A 19452-nucleotide genomic window follows, 5' to 3' on the forward strand; every position below is an offset into this window, starting at 1 on the left:
AGGCCCACAGTGACAGGAAGCAGCAGAAGTGCGCACTAAAACCTCCACAGTAAGGCCACACTGAGCAGCGGCCGCTAGAGGGCGACACACATCGTCTCTTCCTGTCAGGAGATGTGATGACAAAGTTTTCTTCATCTTGAGAACTGATGAGAGACTCTTTTACACTAGAGGGCCACATGACCCAGGAGGAGGTGTGCTCCTCTGTGTCTAACCATGCTGAGAGCAGAAAGAGCTGCCAGAAGAGAACAAGGCCACCACCGAATGCTGAACATCAGACAGTTTCTCCTGCTGCTTTGGAGCTTCTTGCAGAGATGGAACCTTGGCTGTGGATTCTTCTGGCTGCTCTTTGCTTTGGTAGGTACCAGACAACCACACGCTGCCACTGCCTCACATTAGAGGCCAGAACTGTGTGCGTCAGATGTGGAAACTCTTTGAGCCACTCAGTGGATCATCTTGAGTGATTCCTGCATGTTCTTCTTCATCAGAGTGTCGAGGAGAAGACAAAGTGATGCAGCCACCAGAAGATGTTGTTGCTGCTGAAGGAGACACTGTTACACTGGACTGTACTTTTCAGACCACCGACCCATCCCCGTACTTGTTCTGGTACAAACAGGAAAACAACAAATTTCCTAAATTGCTTCTTCGTGCCAAGCAGAAAGCTTCAGATCCACAGAGAATTTCTGCTTTAATCAATAAGAAGTCAGCTCCTCTGAAGATCCAGGAGCTTCAGCTGTCAGACTCTGCAGTGTACTACTGTGCTCTGAGGCCCACAGTGACAGGAAGCAGCAGAAGTGCGCACTAAAACCTCCACAGTAAGGCCACACTGAGCAGCGGCCGCTAGAGGGCGACACACAGCGTCTCTTCCTGTCAGGAGATGTGATGACAAAGTTTTCTTCATCTTGAGACCTGATGAGAGAAATCAAACCTGGAGCACAGATGAAGAGGCCTCCAAGACAGGAAGAGGAACTATGTTGATTCTCTTTCATTATAAATATTTTATGGCTTTTTTCACGCAAAGTATAAAAACCAAGTTAATGCAGTAAAGAAATTATATTGTCTCCAATTCTGGTGAAGAAGAGGAGTGAAAACAATCCCCAATATTGACAAAGATGAACAACTAAAATCAGAGAAGAAAGAGCAATGATGTTAAGACAAAACAAGGTTGGTGGTAGAACTATTGATGCATGAATGAGACACCAGAGAACCAGTCATTTCCTGTAGCTCCATTAGCTTCCACGGAGGCACCAACGTGAAGACTTCATGATGAAGATGAGCCTGTCCTCACTTCTTCAGCTTTTTTTCTGGCAATAAGAAAAGAATTCATGTGTTTTTCCTCAGGTTGTGAGTCTTCTGGGGCACCACAGGAAAATCTCGGTCCTCACATTTTCACCATTCTTTGACATGAATCATCTCATCAGACATCTAAAATCTCTCTGTTGAGATGGAAAAACTCCCAAAACTTGGAGAGTCCAGCTGCTACAAGAAGCTGCTGCCAGTGTGCTGACCTGCAGCAACAGGGAAAAGGCAGATGAGAGAGGAGCTGGAGAGACTGAGGGAGGAGCTCACTTGTAACTGAGCTGGAGAGGAGAGAAGAAGGGCAACATTGAGCAGAGCTGGATCCAGCACAGAGCAGACAGGTTCCTTTAGTTCACCATGCTGCCTCTGCTCTACGCTGCTCTCTGTCTGATGTTGCTCAGCGTTCTAACAGGTATGGATGATTAGTCAGCAGCAACTGTCGCTCTGCTCGTTCCTCTTGGCACCATGGGAACGGATCAAACTCTTCCTGTAGGAGTCAGTGGAGAACAACTGACTGCAGTCCAGACAGAAGTGCTCAGTTTCAAAGACGCCGCTCTGAGGTCCACAAACAGAATCAGAATCAGAATCAGAGTACTTTATTGATCCCTTTAGGGGGGGTCCATTAGGGAAATTAGCATCTCCAAAAAAACGTACAGCACTGTACAAAATTACCCACTAACATTACACACCATAAAAACCTATTAAAGATAATAAAAATAGAGTAAAATAAGAAATAAAATAGAATAAATTAAAAATAGAATATAAATATAAAATATGAAACTATTAAAATGTAAATAAATGAACTGAATGGATGAATGAACTGAATGAATGGATGGATGAATGAATGGATGAATGGATGTCCCAGTATTATGTTATTGCAGTGTTGTTCCAGTTCTCCTGTTGGCCCTCCTCCCCCCCAGTGAGGAGCTGAACAGCCTGATGGCTCGGGGGATGAATGAGTTCCCCAGTCTGTTGGTCCTGAACTTGGGGAGGCGCAGCCTCTGGCTGATCAGGCTTCTCTGGCTGTGGATGACAGTGTGCAGAGGGTGGCGGACATTGTCCATGATGCTCCGCAGTTTGTCAATAGTTCTCCTCTGCCACTGTCGCCAGAGGTTTCAGCTTCATCCCCACCACCGAGCTGGCCCGCCTGATCAGCTTCTCCAGCCTGGAGAGGTCCGCTTTTGTCACACTCCCCCCCCAGCACACCACAGCGTAGGACAGGACGCTGGCGACCACAGACTGGTAGAACATCCAGAGGAGTTTCCTGCAGATGTTGAAGGATCTGAGTCTCCTCAGGAAGTACATCCTGCTCTGGGTCTTCTTGTACAGCTGCCTCGTATTGCTTGTCCAGTCCAGCCTGTTGTCCAGCCACAGCCCAAGATATTTGTAGGTCTGCACGCCCTCCACCTCCTCCGTTCCTATCTGAACTGGTCTAGGTCTCGGTCGGTCCCTCCCAAAGTCAATGACCAGTTCTTTGGTTTTGGAGGTGTTGAGCTGCAGGCTGTTGTTGTGGCACCAGGCAACAAAGTCCCTCACCAGGCACCGGTACTCCTCCTCTTCGTCGTCTCTGATACATCCAACGATGGCTGTGTCATCTGCGAACTTCTGGATATGACACATTTCGGAGTTGTAACAGAAGTCCGAGGTGTACAGAGTGAACAGGATGGGGGACAGCACAGTCCCCTGTGGAGCCCCGATGCTGCTGACCACAGTGTCAGACGTGATGTCCTTCATCCTGACGAACTGCGGCCTGTCGGTGAGGTAGGTGGAGATCCAAGCAACCAGGCAGGGGTCCACTCGCATCTGTAGAAGCTTGTCCTGTAGGACAAGGGGCTGGATCGTGTTGAAGGCACTCGAGAAATCCAAAAAGAGGATTCTCGCTGTGCCACTCCCCTTGTCCAGATGCGAGTGGACACTTCTTGTAGACACCAATGCTGTCTACAAGAAGGCCATGAGCAGCCTCTACTTCCTCAGGAGACTCAGGTCCTTCAGTGTCTGCAGCAGGATGCTCCACATGCTCTACCAGCCTGTCATGGCTAGCACCATCTTCTGTGCTGTAGTGTGCTGGGGAGCAGGCTAAGCTAAGGATGCTAACAGACTCAACAAACTCATTAAAAAGGCAGGTCTGTTGTTGGCTGTAGACTTGATAACGTGGACGAGGTGGTGAGGGACAGGATGGTGTTGAAACTGTGGACAATCATGGACAATCCCCCCCCCCCTCCATAACACAGTGGACAAACTGAGGAGCAGCTCCAGCAGCAGACTCCTGCAGCCTCGCTGCTCTAAGGAACGCTACAGGAAGTCCTTCCTGCCGTCCACCATCAGACTGTATAACTCATCCTAACCCAGCCAATAACAACAACTGTTTAAGGTTTATGTTGTCATTTTAATTCTATTTTATTCGATACTTATATATATGCCTATAATATGTATATATTAGATTATATATATGCTAATAATATATGCTGTATATATGCTCATAATGCTATATTTGTATCTTATTTGTATTTTATTTATTCTATTTCTATACTTTGCAAATACAAAACCGAGACTACAGTTATATTCCTCCATGTTAGGCTGCTACAATTCAATTTCCCTACGGGGATGAAAAAAGTACATCTTGAATCTTGAATCTTGAATCTTGAATCTTGAATCTTGACTCTGTCCTACAAATACTCCAATCAAGCATCTGGCCCTGATCATTTCTTCTGGTATCACCAATATCCAGGAGAAGCACCAGAGTTCCTCCTGTATATCTCAGGAAGTAACCTTATCACATGGTCAGAGGCTCTAAGATCACGGCCAAAGTTCTCCTCCAACGAGTCCAGAGACCGAGTGGATCTGCAGGTGTCCTCTGCTGCAGTTCCAGATTCTGCTGTGTACGACTGTGCTGTGAGGCCCAGAGTGACAGGAAACCCACAACCTGTCTACAACAACACAGCACCCAGCTCCTGGAAGCCTTCGTCACACCAGAGGGCCACATGACCCAGGAGGAGGTGTGCTCCTCTGTGTCTAACCATGCTGAGAGCAGAAAGAGCTGCCAGAAGAGAACAAGGCCACCACCGAATGTTGAACATCAGACAGTTTCTCCTGCTGCTTTGGAGCTTCTTGCAGAGATGGAACCTTGGCTGTGGATTCTTCTGGCTGCTCTTTGCTTTGGTAGGTACCAGACACCACACGCTGCCACTGCCTCACATTAGAGGCCAGAACTGTGTGTGTCAGATGTGGAAACTCTTTGAGCCACTCAGTGGATCATCTTGAGTGATTCCTGCATGTTCTTTTCATCAGAGTGTCGAGGAGAAGACAAAGTGATGCAGCCACCAGAAGATGTTGTTGCTGCTGAAGGAGACACTGTTACACTGGACTGTACTTTTCAGACCACCGACACAAACCTGTATTTGTTCTGGTACAAACAGGAAAAAACAACTTTCCTAATTTGCTTCTTCGGGCCAAGCAGAAACCTTCAGATCCACAGAGAATTTCTGCTTTAATCAATAAGAAGTCAGCTCCTCTGAAGATCCAGGAGCTTCAGCTGTCAGACTCTGCAGTGTACTACTGTGCTCTGAGGCCCACAGTGACAGGAAGCAGCAGAAGTGCGCACTAAAACCTCCACAGTAAGGCCACACTGAGCAGCGGCCGCTAGAGGGCGACACACAACGTCTCTTCCTGTCAGGAGATGTGATGGCAAAGTTTTCTTCATCTTGAGAACTGATGAGAGACTCTTTTACACTAGAGGGCCACATGACCAGGAGGAGGTGTGCTCCTCTGTGTCTAACCATGCTGAGAGCAGAAAGAGCTGCCAGAAGAGAACAAGGCCACCACCGAATGTTGAACATCAGACAGTTTCTCCTGCTGCTTTGGAGCTTCTGCAGAGATGGAACCTTGGCTGTGGATTCTTCTGGCTGCTCTTTGCTTTGGTAGGTACCAGACAACCACACGCTGCCACTGCCTCACATTAGAGGCCAGAACTGTGTGTGTCAGATGTGGAAATCTTTGAGCCACTCAGTGGATCATCTTGAGTGATTCCTGCATGTTCTTCTTCATCAGAGTGTCGAGGAGAAGACAAAGTGATGCAGCCACAGAAGATGTTGTTGCTGCTGAAGGAGACACTGTTACACTGGACTGTACTTTTCAAACCACCGACACAAACCCGTATTTGTACTGGTACAAACAGGAAAACAACAAATTTCCTAAATTGCTTCTTCGGGCCAAGCAGAAACCTTCAGATCCACAGAGAATTTCTGACTTAATCATAAGATGTCAGCTCCTCTGAAGATCCAGGAGCTTCAGCTGTCAGACTCTGCAGTGTGTACTACTGTGCTCTGAGGCCCACAGTGACAGGAAGCAGCAGAAGTGCGCACTAAAACCTCCACAGTAAGGCCACACTGAGCAGCGGCCGCTAGAGGGCGACACACAGCGTCTCTTCTGTCAGGAGATGTGATGACAAAGTTTTCTTCATCTTTAAAAATAATGAGAGAAATCAAACCTGGAGCAAAGATGAAGAGGCCTCCAAGACGAAGAGGAACTATGTGATTCCTTTCATTATAAATGTTTAATGGCTTTTTTCACGCAAAGTATAAAAACCAAGTTAATGCAGTAAAGAAATTATATTGTCTCCAATTCTGGTGAAGAAGAGGAGTGAAAACAATCCCCAATATGACAAAAGATGAACAACTAAAATCAGAGAAGAAAGAGCAATGATGTTAAGACAAAACAAGGTTGGCGGTAGAACTATTGATGCATGAATGAGACACCAGAGAACCAGTCATTTCCTGTAGCTCCATTAGCTTCCACGGAGGCACCAACGTGAAGACTTCATGATGAAGATGAGTCGTCCTCACTTCTTCAGTTTTTTCTGGCAATAAGAAAAGAATCATGTGTTGTTTCCTCAGGTTGTGAGTTCTTCTGGGGCACCACAGGGCTGAAATCTCGGTCCTCACATTTTCACCATTCTTTGACATGAATCATCTCATCAGACATCTAAAATCTCCTGTTGAGATGGAAAAACTCCCAAAACTTTGGAGAGTCCAGCTGCTACAAGAAGCTGCTGCCAGTGTGCTGACCTGCAGCAACTCTAAGATCACGGCCAAAGTTCTCCTCCAACGAGTCCAGAGACCGAGTGGATCTGCAGGTGTCCTCTGCTGCAGTTCCAGATTCTGCTGTGTACGACTGTGCTGTGAGGCCCAGAGTGACAGGAAACCCACAACCTGTCTACAACAACACAGCACCCAGCTCCTGGAAGCCTTCGTCACACTAGAGGGCCACATGACCCAGGAGGAGGTGTGCTCCTCTGTGTCTAACCATGCTGAGAGCAGAAAGAGCTGCAGAAGAGAACAAGGCCACCACCGAATGTTGAACATCAGACAGTTTCTCCTGCTGCTTTGGAGCTTCTTGCAGAGATGGAACCTTGGCTGTGGATTCTTCTGGCTGCTCTTTGCTTTGGTAGGTACCAGACAACCACACGCTGCCACTGCCTCACATTAGAGGCCAGAACTGTGTGCGTCAGATGTGGAAACTCTTTGAGCCACTCGGTGGATCATCTTGAGTGATTCCTGCATGTTCTTCTTCATCAGAGTGTCGAGGAGAAGACAAAGTGATGCAGCCACCAGAAGATGTTGTTGCTGCTGAAGGAGACACTGTTACACTGGACTGTACTTTTCAGACCACCTACACAAACCCGAATTTGTACTGGTACAAACAGGAAAACAACAAATTTCCTAAATTGCTTCTTCGGGCCAAGCAGAAACCTTCAGATCCACAGAGAATTTCTGCTTTAATCAATAAGATGTCAGCTCCTCTGAAGATCCAGGAGCTTCAGCTGTCAGACTCTGCAGTGTACTACTGTGCTCTGAGGCCCACGTGACAGGAAGCAGCAGAAGTGCGCACTAAAACCTCCACAGTAAGGCCACACTGAGCAGCGGCCGCTAGAGGCGACACACAGCGTCTCTTCCTGTCAGGAGATGTGATGACAAAGTTTTCTTCATCTTTAAAAATGATGAGAGAAATCAAACCTGGAGCAAAGATGAAGAGGCCTCCAAGACAGGAAGAGGAACTATGTTGATTCTCTTTCATTATAAATGTTTAATGGCTTTTTTCACGCAAAGTATAAAAACCAAGTTAATGCAGTAAAGAAATTATATTGTCTCCAATTCTGGTGAAGAAGAGGAGTGAAAACAATCCCCAATATTGACAAAGATGAACAACTAAAACAGAGAAGAAAGAGCAATGATGTTAAGACAAAACAAGGTTGGCGGGTGTAGAACTATTGATGCATGATGAGACACCAGAGAACCAGTCATTTCCTGTAGCTCCATTAGCTTCCACGGAGGCACCAACGTGAAGACTTCATGATGAAGATGAGTCGTCTCACTTCTCAGCTTTTTTTCTGGCAATAAGAAAAGAATTCATGTGTTGTTTCCTCAGGTTGTGAGTTCTTCTGGGGCACCACAGGGCTGAAATCTCGGTCCTCACATTTCACCATTCTTTGACATGAATCATCTCATCAGACATCTAAAATCTCTCCTGTTGAGATGGAAAAACTCCCAAAAACTTGGAGAGTCCAGCTGCTACAAGAAGCTGCTGCCAGTGCTGCTGACCTGCAGCAACTCTAAGATCACGGCCAAAGTTCTCCTCCAACGAGTCCAGAGACCGAGTGGATCTGCAGGTGTCCTCTGCTGCAGTTCCAGATTCTGCTGTGTACGACTGTGCTGTGAGGCCCAGAGTGACAGGAAACCCACAACTGTCTACAAAACACAGCACCCAGCTCCTGGAAGCCTTCGTCACACCAGAGGGCCACATGACCCAGGAGGAGGTGTGCTCCTCTGTGTCTAACCATGCTGAGAGCAGAAAGAGCTGCCAGAAGAGAACAAGGCCACCACCGAATGTTGAACATCAGACAGTTCTCCTGCTGCTTGGAGCTTCTTGCAGAGATGGAACCTTGGCTGTGGTTCTTCTGGCTGCTCTTTGCTTTGGTAGGTGTTTTGTCCAGATTGCTCCGTATATCGGTGGCTCTTCCAACATACCGTCAGACGGACATCATGTCTTCTGTGTTTTCCAGAAACAACATGGGGGCAGAAAATTTCCCCTGTTCCAGGGATGAAAAATGGAATCAGCAGCAGAGAAGGAGAAGATGTAACGCTCAGATGTAACTATGAGACTTCAGATTCTTATGTTAGTCTGTTCTGGTACAAACACCAGTCTGACTATGAGGCACCCCAGTTTATTCTCTGGAAAGGAGCAAGAAGCTACACAGGCCAGGAAAACATCCCTGATAAGAGATACAGATGCAACACAGGGCAACAAGAAAGTGAACTGACCATTACAGATGTGACGCTGGCAGACTCGGCTGTGTACTACTGCGCTCTTGAGTTCCACGGAGACACAAAGAGACGAAGACGCTGTACAAAAACCTGACAAGAGCTATCTGACCGATCACAGACAAGTTCACTGTTCCTTATCAGACACTGGTTACAGGTGCTGATCACATGATCAGCCAACAATTCCACATCAGCGAGCAGCCACCTGAACCGTGCTTCAGACCCACAATCCACCACCACCACGCTGGTTTGGTGGGACCTGAACCCTCACGCAGGTTCCGCTCACATTTTAGACATCTGAAAGCACTAAAAGGACCATAAATAAAATTCTTTCAGTTTGATCCAAAAATATTTCAGTCTTTTATGCCGTTATAAAGCTGCTTCACATTTGTCGACTTTCAGCTGTGTGTTTTCAGATGGATTTTGGATCTACAAGGAAAATGGTGGTTTGGGTGAATCTTGAGAGTGTGAAACTCTCCAGGGCAGTTTGTGTTTTCATTTCGTTTTCTGCCACTTATCCGGATCCGGATCGCGGGGGCAGCAGCTTCAGGAGGGTGCCCAGACAGCCCTCTCCCCGGCCACTTCCATCAGCTCCTCTGGGGGAACCCCCAGCCGCTCCGAAGCCAGGTGAGAGATGTAATCTCTCCACTTAGTCCTGGGCCGGCCACGAGGCCGCCTCCCAGTGGGACATGTCCGGACAACCTCTAAAGGGAGGCGTCTGGAAGGCATCCTAGCCAGATGCCCGAGCTGACCCCAACTGACTCCTCTCGATGTGGAGAAGCAGCGGTTCTACTCCGAGCCCCTCCCGGATGTCCGAGCTTCTCACCCTATCTCTAACGCTGAGCCCGGCCTCCCTGGGGAGGAAACTCATTTCATTGTATCCGCGATCTCGTTCTTTCGGTCATCACCCAGCGTTGATGGCCATAGGTGAGGACTGGGATGTAGATTGACCGGTAAATCGAGAGCTTTGCCTTCCGGCTCAGCTCCTTCTTCACCATGATGGCTGCGCCTAGAAATTCTGTCCATAAAAGTTATGAACAGAACCGGTGACAAAGGGCAGCCCTGGCGGAGTCCAACCCTCACTGGGAACGAGTCCGACTTACAACCGGCTATCCGGACCAAGCTCCTGCTCCTTGGGTACAGGGACTGGACGGCCCTTATCAAGGGACCTTCCATACTCCCGGAGCACCCCCCACAGGATGCTCCTGGGGACCCGGTCATAGGCCTTTTCCAAGTCCACAAAGCACATGTGGACTGGTTGGGCAAACTCCCAACTCCCCTCAAGCACCCCAGCAAGGGTAAAGAGGTGATCCGTAGATCCACGACCGTGATGAAACCCGCATTGTTCCTCCTCGATCAGAGGTTCGACTATCGATCTAATCCTCTTTTCCAGCACCCTGGCATAGACTTTCCCAGGGAGGCTGTGGAGTGTGATCCCCCTATAGTTGGAACACACCCTCTGGTCCCCACTCTTAAAAATAGGGACCACCACCCCGGTCTGCCAGTCCAAGGGCACTGCCCCTGATGTCCACGTAATGTTGCAGAGGCGTGTCAACCAGGACAGCCCTACAACATCCAGAGCCTTAAGATACCCCGGGTGGATCTCATCCGCTCCCAGAGCTCCTCCGCCGGGCAGCTGTTTCACTACCTCGGCAACTTCTGCTCCGGAAATTGGATGGTCCACCTCCTGGTCATCCGACTCTGTTCCACCTTGAGGATACGTGTTGGTAGGGCAGTTTGTGTGTATTTCTTATTGGACGGTGGTGACAGAGTTGAAGGGGGGCGTCAACAGTGCCATGACAACCACCTGTCTTCCAACATTTCCTCACCACATCTGCCCGGGTTCCTGCAGAGACAGAGACCTGCTGATCTCTGGTGGCTTGATGGGAGATCATCAAGCAGAGAGTAGTCCAACAGCATAACAGTGATTCCTTATGGTGCACAGGTGGAACAGAGGTCATCCAGAGGTCAGAGGTTCCTTGGCACTGACAGAAGATCTGCATCTGTAAGAACAAGTGCCATAAAATAGGTTGGGAGGGTGTTGGTGGGTTGGCAGTTGGTTGTTGTGTTTGCAGATGATTCAAAGCCAAGTTGTTCTGGGTATGATGTGAAACAGGGATTGAATCCAGGGCAAAGAGACGTGATGGCGTTCAAAACATGGTTTGATCTCAATAAGTTATCGCTAAATAAAAATAACGTTTCTGGGCTTTGGTGGTGTTTGGAAAATTGTCACGTTAAGCTGAACCTGAATGAAGTTGAAATTGAGCAAGTTTAAGACAGAAAGTTTCTAGTTTCTAGGAAAGGTTATTGATCGTAAAATGAGTTGGAAGCCACAACTAGAAAGCACCGAACAGAAACGATGAATAAAAATGATTTCTTTTTAAGACGTGTAATGGAGGAACAAATGTTGAACACGGATGTGTCTGACTTTTGGGTGTCAAATTATGGGACGATTTAGTGATGAGTTGGAAGTCTCTTTCTCTGGTAATTTTGAATAAAACTTATTTAAATATTATGAAAATATGAAATATTTTGACTCAGATTTGATTTGATTGAAAGATCCGAATTATTAGATTGATTTGAAAAAACACAAAACAATAATTGTATTATTCTGTATTATGGATTCCATTAAATTTAGTTTAGTTTCCTTTCATTTTCTCCGCCTTATCCGGATCCGCGTTGCGGGGGCAGCAGCTTCAGGAGGGTGCCCAGACAGCCCTCTCCCCGGCCACTTCCATCAGCTCCTCCGGGGGAACCCCCAGCCGCTCCGAAGCCAGGTGAGAGATGTAATCTCTCCACTTAGTCCTGGGCCGGCCACGAGGCCGCCTCCCAGTGGGACATGTCCAGAACACCTCTAAAGGGAGGCGTCCGGAAGGCATCCTAGCCAGATGCCCGAGCTGACCCCAACTGACTCCTCTCGATGTGGAGAAGCAGCGGTTCTACTCCGAGCTCCTCCCGGATGTCCGAGCTTCTCACCCTGTCTCTTAGGCTGAGCCCGGCCTCCCTGGGGAGGAACTCATTTCAGCCGCTTGTATCCGCGATCTCGTTCTTTCAGTCATAACCCAACGTTGATGGCCATAGGTGAGGACTGGGATGTAGATCGACCAGTAAATCGAGAGATTTGCCTTCCGGCTCAGCTCCTTCTTCACCACATGACAGATCGGTTAAGCGCCCAGCGTCCGTCCTAGATCCTCCAAAAAGGGCGGGTACTCTGAACTATTGTTTGGTGAATACGCACAAACAACAGTCAGAACCCGTTCCCCGACCCGAAGGCGCAGGGAAGCAACCCTTTCGCTCAACTGCGAGAACCCCAACGTCGAACTAGAGAGTCTGGGGGCAAGGAAAAAGCCCACCCCCGCTCTCCGTCTCTCACCCTGAGCAACTCCAGCGTAGAAGAGTGTCCAACCCCCCTCAAGGACTTGGGTTCCTGAGCCGACACTATGTGTGGAGGTGAGGCCGTCCATAGCTAGTCAGTAGCGCTCAACCTCCCCCACAAGCTCCAGCTCTTTCCAAGCCAGAGAGGTGATGTTCCATGTTTCAAAAGCCAATTTCCATAACCGAGGATCGGACCGCCAAGGCCTCCGCCTTGGTCTACCGCCCAATCCACACTGCACCGGACCCTTCATGCTTGTCCTGCGGGTGGTGGGTCCACTGGAGACAGGAGTATCCACGTAGGTAGCTCAGGCTGGGCCCGGCGGGCCCCATGGACGTAGAACTGACCACCAAGCGCTCGCCATCGAGCCCCAGCCCCAGTCCTGGCTCCGGGTCAGGGCCCCGGTAACCCTCCGAGCCGGGTACGCGGCTTCCCTTTTGGATGTACCATGATGGGTCTTATGAACCATTCTTTGTCTGACCCTTCACCTAGGACCAATCTGCCTTGGGAGACCCTACCAGGGGCAAGCCGCCCTGGACAGCATAGCTCCCAGGCTCATTAGGGTACGCAAACTCCTCCACCACGATAAGGTGATGGTTCACGGAGGAATCCATTAAATTCACTTTTTTTAAAACACATAAAGAAAAAATAATCAATCAGCTTCTGCTCATTCCTTTTAGTTATTGAACCTGTACACCTGCAGGACTCTTTGACCTCCGAGACCTGAAGACCTCCAGGACCTGTAGACCTCCAGGACCTGAAGAACTCCAGGACCTTTACTCAACCAGGATCCGTAGGCCTCCAGGACCCGTAGCCATCCAGGACCAGTGCTCCTCCAAGACACGTAGGCCTCCAGGACCTGTAGGCCTACAGGACATGTAGACCCCCAGGACCTGTACTCCTCCAGGACCCATAGGCCTCCAGGACCTGGAGACCTCCAGGACCTGTAGACCTCTGGACTTGTACTCCTCCAGGACCCATAGGCCTCCAGGACCCGTAGACCTCCAGGACCTGTAGCCATCCAGGACCGGTACTCCTCCAGTCCCGTTAGGCCTCCAGGATATTTAGACCTCCAGGACTTGTACTCCTCCAGGATCCATAGGCCTCCAGGACCTGTAGACTCCAGGACTTGTACTCCTCCGGACCCATAGGCCTCCAGGCTGTAGACCTCCAGGACTGTAGACCTCCTGGACTTGACTCCTCCAGGACCCATAGGCCTCCAGGACCCATAGCCTCCAGGATCCGTAGGCCTCAGGACCTGTAGACCACCGTCTCCCTCACCCCAGGTAGAGGGAACCTCATCTGGCACCAGAGCTGTGAGATGCAAACAGACCTTCTGAATCAGATCAGGAAAGGGATTTCATCTGTGTGGTTGTGACGTTTTGATGCTCCTGTGCTGGTAACTCTCAGGTAGTCCTTGTTTTTACAGTCGAGGTCTCCATCTAGAGACAGTAGAAATAATGAGTGAGTTGGAGGATGTGAAGCTGTCAGTAGAAGCTTGTGATGGAGCTCAGTTCCTCTGGTCAGGCTCCTCCTTCTCAAACCCGTCTGAGGTCTGAAGAAGACTACACGGAGACATCACAGAGCTCTTCATTGTGGCTGGAGCTCACCGTTCCTCAACATGACTCCTCTGTTCGTCTCACTGTGGATGGCAACTCTGTGGGCTGGTATGAACACAAACTCTGTCTGTCCCACCAGAGGGATGTGAGTACGATTCCCTGAGAGCACCTTCATGCTGTCTGTTTTCCAGAGTGCAGAACCCAAAAAGACACTGTGCTGCAACCAAAAGCAGAGGAGATGGCAGCAGAAGACCAGACAGTCACACTGGACTGTCACTACACCAGCACAGCCACAGACGTCTACATCTTCTGGTACAAACAGGATGGGACCAGCAGACCCCAGTTTATCCTGAGCAGGTTCAAGGTGATAAGGGGAAAACAGAAGATGAGTTTAAGGAGAGATTTTCCTCCACACTGAACCCCACCATGAAATCAGCTCCTCTGAAGATCCAGGAGCTTCAGCTGTCAGACTCTGCAGTGTACTACTGTGCTCTGAGGCCCACAGTGACAGGAAGCAGCAGAAGTGCACACTAAAACCTCCACAGTAAGGCCACACTGAGCAGCGGCCGCTAGAGGGCGACACACAGCGTCTCTTCCTGTCAGGAGATGTGATGACAAAGTTTTCTTCATCTTGAGAACTGATGAGAGACTCTTTTACACTAGAGGGCCACATGACCCAGGAGGAGGTGTGCTCCTCTGTGTCTAACCATGCTGAGAGCAGAAAGAGCTGCCAGAAGAGAACAAGGCCACCACCGAATGTTGAACATCAGACAGTTTCTCCTGCTGCTTGGAGCTTCTTGCAGAGATGGAACCTTGGCTGTGGATTCTTCTGGCTGCTCTTTGCTTTGGTAGGTACCAGACAACCACACGCTGCCACTGCCTCACATTAGAGGCCAGAACTGTGTGTGTCAGATGTGGAAACTCTTTGAGCCACTCAGTGGATCATCTTGAGTGATTCCTGCATGTTCTTCTTCATCAGAGTGTCGAGGAGAAGACAAAGTGATGCAGCCACCAGAAGATGTTGTTGCTGCTGAAGGAGACACTGTTACACTGGACTGTACTTTTCAGACCTCCGACACAAACCCGAACTTGTTCTGGTACAACAGGATGGGACCAGCAGACCCCAGTTCATCCTGAGCAGGTTCAAGGTGATAAGGGGAAAACAGAAGATGAGTTTAAGGAGAGATTTTCCTCCACACTGAACCCCACCATGAAATCAGTTCCTCTGAAGATCCAGGAGGCTTCAGCTGTCAGACTCTGCAGTGTACTACTGTGCTCTGAGGCCCACAGTGACAGGAAGCAGCAGAAGTGCGCACTAAAACCTCCACAGTAAGGCCACACTGAGCAGCGGCCGCTAGAGGGCGACACACAGCGTCTCTTCCTGTCAGGAGACGTGATGACAAAGTTTTCTTCATCTTTAAAAATGATGAGAGAAATCAAACCTGGAGCAAAGATGAAGAGGCCTCCAAGACAGGAGAGGAACTATGTTGATTCTCTTTCATTATAAATATTTTATGGCTTTTTTCACGCAAAGTATAAAAACCAAGTTAATGGCAGTAAAGAAATTATATTGTCTCCAATTGTGGTGAAGAAGAGGAGTGAAAACAATCCCCAATATTGACAAAGATGAACAACTAAAATCAGAGAAGAAAGAGCAATGATGTTAAGACAAAACAAGGTTGGTGATAGAACTATTGATGCATGAATGAGACACCAGAGAACCAGTCATTTCCTGTAGCTCCATTAGCTTCCACGGAGGCACCAACGTGAAGACTTCATGATGAAGATGAGTCGTCCTCACTTCTTCAGCTTTTTTTCTGGCAATAAGAAAAGAATTCATGTGTTGTTTCCTCAGGTTGTGAGTTCTTCTGGGGCACCACAGGGCTGAAATCTCGGTCCTCACATTTTCACCATTCTTTGACATGAATCATCTCATCACAGACATCTAAAATCTCTCCTGTTGAGATGGAAAAACTCCCAAAACTTGGAAAGTCCAGCTCCTACAAGAAGCTGCTGCCAGTGTGCTGACCTGCAGCAACTCTAAGATCACGGCCAAAGTTCTCCTCCAACGAGTCCAGAGACCGAGTGGATCTGCAGTGTCCTCTGCTGCAGTTCCAGATTCTGTGTGTACGACTGTGCTGTGAGGCCCAGAGTGACAGGAAAACCCACAACTGTCTACAACAACACAGCACCCAGCTCCTGGAAGCCTTCGTCACACTAGAGGGCCACATGACCCAGGAGGAGGTGTGCTCCTCTGTGTCAACCATGCTGAGAGCAGAAATTATCCAGTAATTAGCGGCCAACTGTTTCCTCCTCAGCCACAGTGGCATCCCCCCCCCCCCTGCCTCTAGCTGGAGTGGGCAGACAGGTGAGGTTTTGACTGCCCCTAGACGTTAATGTTGAACACGGATGTGTCTGACTTTTGAGTGTCAAATTATGGGACGACTTAGTGATGAGTTGGAAGTGTCTCTTTCTCTGGTAATGTTTAATAAAACTTTAAAAATGTAAAGAGAACGATGATGACTCAGATTTGATTTGATTGAAAGATCTGAATTCTTAGATTCATTTGAAAAAACACAAAACAATAATTGTATTATTCTGTATTATGGATTCCATTATATTTAGTTTAGTTTCCTTTCATTTTCTCCGGATTATCCGGATCCGCGTTGCGGGGGCAGCAGCTTCAGGAGGGTGCCCAGACAGCCCTCTCCCCGGCCACTTCCATCAGCTCTTCTGGGGGAACCCCAACCGCTCCCAAGCCAGGTGAGAGATGTAATCTCTCCACTTAGTCCTGGGCCGGCCACGAGGCCGCCTCCCAGTGGGACATGTCTGAAACACCTCTAAAGGGAGGCGTCTGGAAGGCATCCTAGCCAGATGCCCGAGCTGACCCCAACTGACTCCTCTCAATGTGGAGAAGCAGCGGTTCTACTCCGAGCCCCTCCCGGATGTCCGAGCTTCTCACCCTATCTCTTATTCTGAGCCCGGCCTCCCTGGGGAGGAAACTCATTTCAGCCGCTTGTATCCGCAATCTCGTCAGAACCCGTTCCCCGACCCGAAGGCGCAGGGAAGCAACTCTTTCGCTCGACCGCGGAGAACCCCAACGTCGAACTAGAGAGTCTGGGGGCAAGGAAAAAGGCCACCCCCACTCTCCATCTCTCACCCTGAGCAACTCAAGCATAGAAAAGTGTCCAACCCCCCTCAAGGACTTGGGTTCCTGAGCCGACGCTATGCGTGGAGGTGAGGCCGACCATATCTAGTCAGTAGCGCTCAACCTCCCCCACAAGCTCCAGCTCTTTCCACGCCAGAGGGGTGACGTTCCATGTTCCAAAAGCCAATTTCCATCACCGAGGATCGGACCGCCAAGGCCTCCGCCTTGGTCTGCCGCCCAGTCCACACTGCACCAGACCCTTCATGCTCGTCCTGCGGTTGGTGGGTCCACTGGAGACAGGAGTATCCACGTAGGTGGTTCGGACTGGGCCCAGCCGGGCCCCATGGACGTAGGCCTGGCCACCAGGCGCTCGCCATTGAGCCCCAGCCCCAGGCCTGGCTCCAGGGTGGGGCCCCGGTAACCCTCCGGGCGGGTACACTGCTTCCCTTTTGGATGTACCATGATGGGTCTTATGAACCATTTTTATCTGACCCTTCACCTAGGACCAATCTGCCTTGGGAGACCCTACCAGGGGCAAACTGCCCCGGACAGCATAGCTCCCAGGCTCATTAGGGTACGCAAACTCCTCCACCACGATAAGGTGATGGTTCACAGAGGAGTCCTTTAAATTCACTTTTTATAAAAAACATAAAGAAAAAATAATAAATCAGCTTCTGCTCATTCTTTTTAGTTATTGAACCTGTACACCTGCAGGACTCTTTGACCTCCGAGACCTGAAGACCTCCAGGACCTGTAGAACTCCAGGACCTGTACTCCTCCAGGACCTGTACACCTCCAGGACCGTAGGCCTCCAGGACCTGTAGACCTCCAGGACCTGCAGACCTCCTGGACTTGTACTCCTCCAGGACCCATAGGCCTCCAGGACCATAGGCCTCCAGGACCTGTGGACCTCCAGGACCTGTAGACATCCAGGACCGTACTCCTCCAAGACACGTAGGCCTCCAGGACCTGTAGACCACGTTTCCCTAACCCCCAGGGAGAGGGATCCCTCATCTGGTGCTTCATGTTCTACTCACATGTGTAAACAGGCGTTGGTTAGGAACCTCTGGACGATGGTACCTACAGTCAGTGAATAACTGGGAGTGACTCAACAGCCACTCTTCTGATTGTTGCACGTTAAGGCTGCACACGTGCACTCCAGAAACAGTCCTCTGGTCATATTTATCTCAGGTTTGTTCTTAGAATTATTCTATTTCTTAATCCATGCAAAGCACCAAAAGCCCAAGACAGAGTTCTTGTGTGTGCAACCTTACCTGGCAATGAAGTTGGTTCTGGTTGTGATTCTGGTTCAATGGCAGCACATGAGCAAGGCTAAAGGCTGAAGCTCAGGCGTGCAGCAGATGTGCCGTGTCCACAAATGAAGCTTCCTTCATTCACATGTTGGCCGAGGCCCTCCTGCCTTCTCACCCTCAGAACATCTCTGTCCTGAAGCTTGGCAAGGACACACTGTGGTGCAGGCAGTCCGAGGGCAGCCACGCGTCTTCAAAACACACCACACTGGTCACTGTTGCTGCCGTTGGGGCCTCCAGGCCTCCTGTTGATGATCTGTGGGACAGGTTTCTTCCATCTACTCCCCCTTGCTCCACTTGTAGTCCTCAATGCTCTGGTTCTACAGCTCTGCTTCTTCCTGCTGAGCTCCTCTGTTCTGAAGAGCGCCACCAGCTGCTTCCTCACAGGCACCAGAGCTGTGAGATGCAAACAGACCTTCTGAATCAGATCAGGAAAGGGATTTCATCTGTGTTTGGTTGTGACGTTTTGATGCTCCTGTGCTGGTAACTCTCAGGTAGTCCTTGTTTTTACAGTCAAGGTCTCCATCTAGAGACAGTAGAAATAATGAGTGAGTTGGAGGATGTGAAGCTGTCAGTAGAAGCTTGTGATGGAGCTCAGTTCCTCTGGTCAGGCTCCTCCTTCTCAAACCCGTCTGAGGTCTGAAGAAGACTACACGGAGACATCACAGAGCTCTTCATTGTGGCTGGAGCTCACCGTTCCTCAACATGACTCCTCTGTTCGTCTCACTGTGGATGGCAACTCTGTGGGCTGGTATGAACACAACTCTGTCTGTCCCACCAGAGGGATGTGAGTACAATTCCCTGAGAGCACCTTCATGCTGTCTGTTTTCCAGAGTGCAGAACCCAAAAAGACACTGTGCTGCAACCAAAAGCAGAGGAGATGGCAGCAGAAGACCAGACAGTCACACTGGACTGTCACTACACCAGCACAGCCACAGACGTCTACATCTTCTGGTACAAACAGGATGGGACCAGCAGACCCCAGTTCATCCTGAGCAGGTTCACCTTCGGTAAGGGGAAAACAGAAGATGAGTTTGAGGAGAGATTTTCCTCCACACTGAACCCCACCATGAAATCAGCTCCTCTGAAGATCCAGGAGCTTCAGCTGTCAGACTCTGCAGTGTACTACTGTGCTCTGAGGCCCACAGTGACAGAGGAAGCACAAAGTGCGCACTAAAACCTCCACAGTAAGGCCACACAGAGCAGCGGCCGCTAGAGGGCGAACACACAGCGTCTCTTCCTGTCAGGAGATGTGATGACAAAGTTGAGACGTGATGAGAAGACTCTTTTACACTAGAGGGCCACATGACCCAGGAGGAGGTGTGCTCCTCTGTGTCTAACCATGCTGAGAGCAGAAAGAGCTGCAGGAAGAGAACAAGGCCACCACCGAATGTTGAACATCAGACAGTTTCTCCTGCTGCTTTGGAGCTTCTTGCAGAGATGGAACCTT

General features: G+C 49.5%; 1 pseudogene and 1 gene segment (V, D, J or C); both read left to right on the plus strand.

The window, feature by feature from the left end:
- Nucleotides 1-13366: 13366 nt before the first annotated feature.
- On the plus strand, nt 13367-14242 carry LOC130538805 (T cell receptor alpha variable 38-2/delta variable 8-like; annotated as a pseudogene).
- A 3456-nt stretch (nt 14243-17698) lies between these two features.
- On the plus strand, nt 17699-19179 carry LOC130538992 (T cell receptor alpha variable 38-2/delta variable 8-like). The segment is given in 2 exon segments: nt 17699-18753; nt 18836-19179. Coding segments are annotated over 2 exon segments (390 nt in total).
- Nucleotides 19180-19452: the final 273 nt, after the last annotated feature.

Source organism: Takifugu flavidus, chromosome 15, assembly GCF_003711565.1.
Source record: "Takifugu flavidus isolate HTHZ2018 chromosome 15, ASM371156v2, whole genome shotgun sequence".
In the NCBI taxonomy this organism is placed as follows: Eukaryota; Metazoa; Chordata; class Actinopteri; order Tetraodontiformes; family Tetraodontidae; genus Takifugu; species Takifugu flavidus.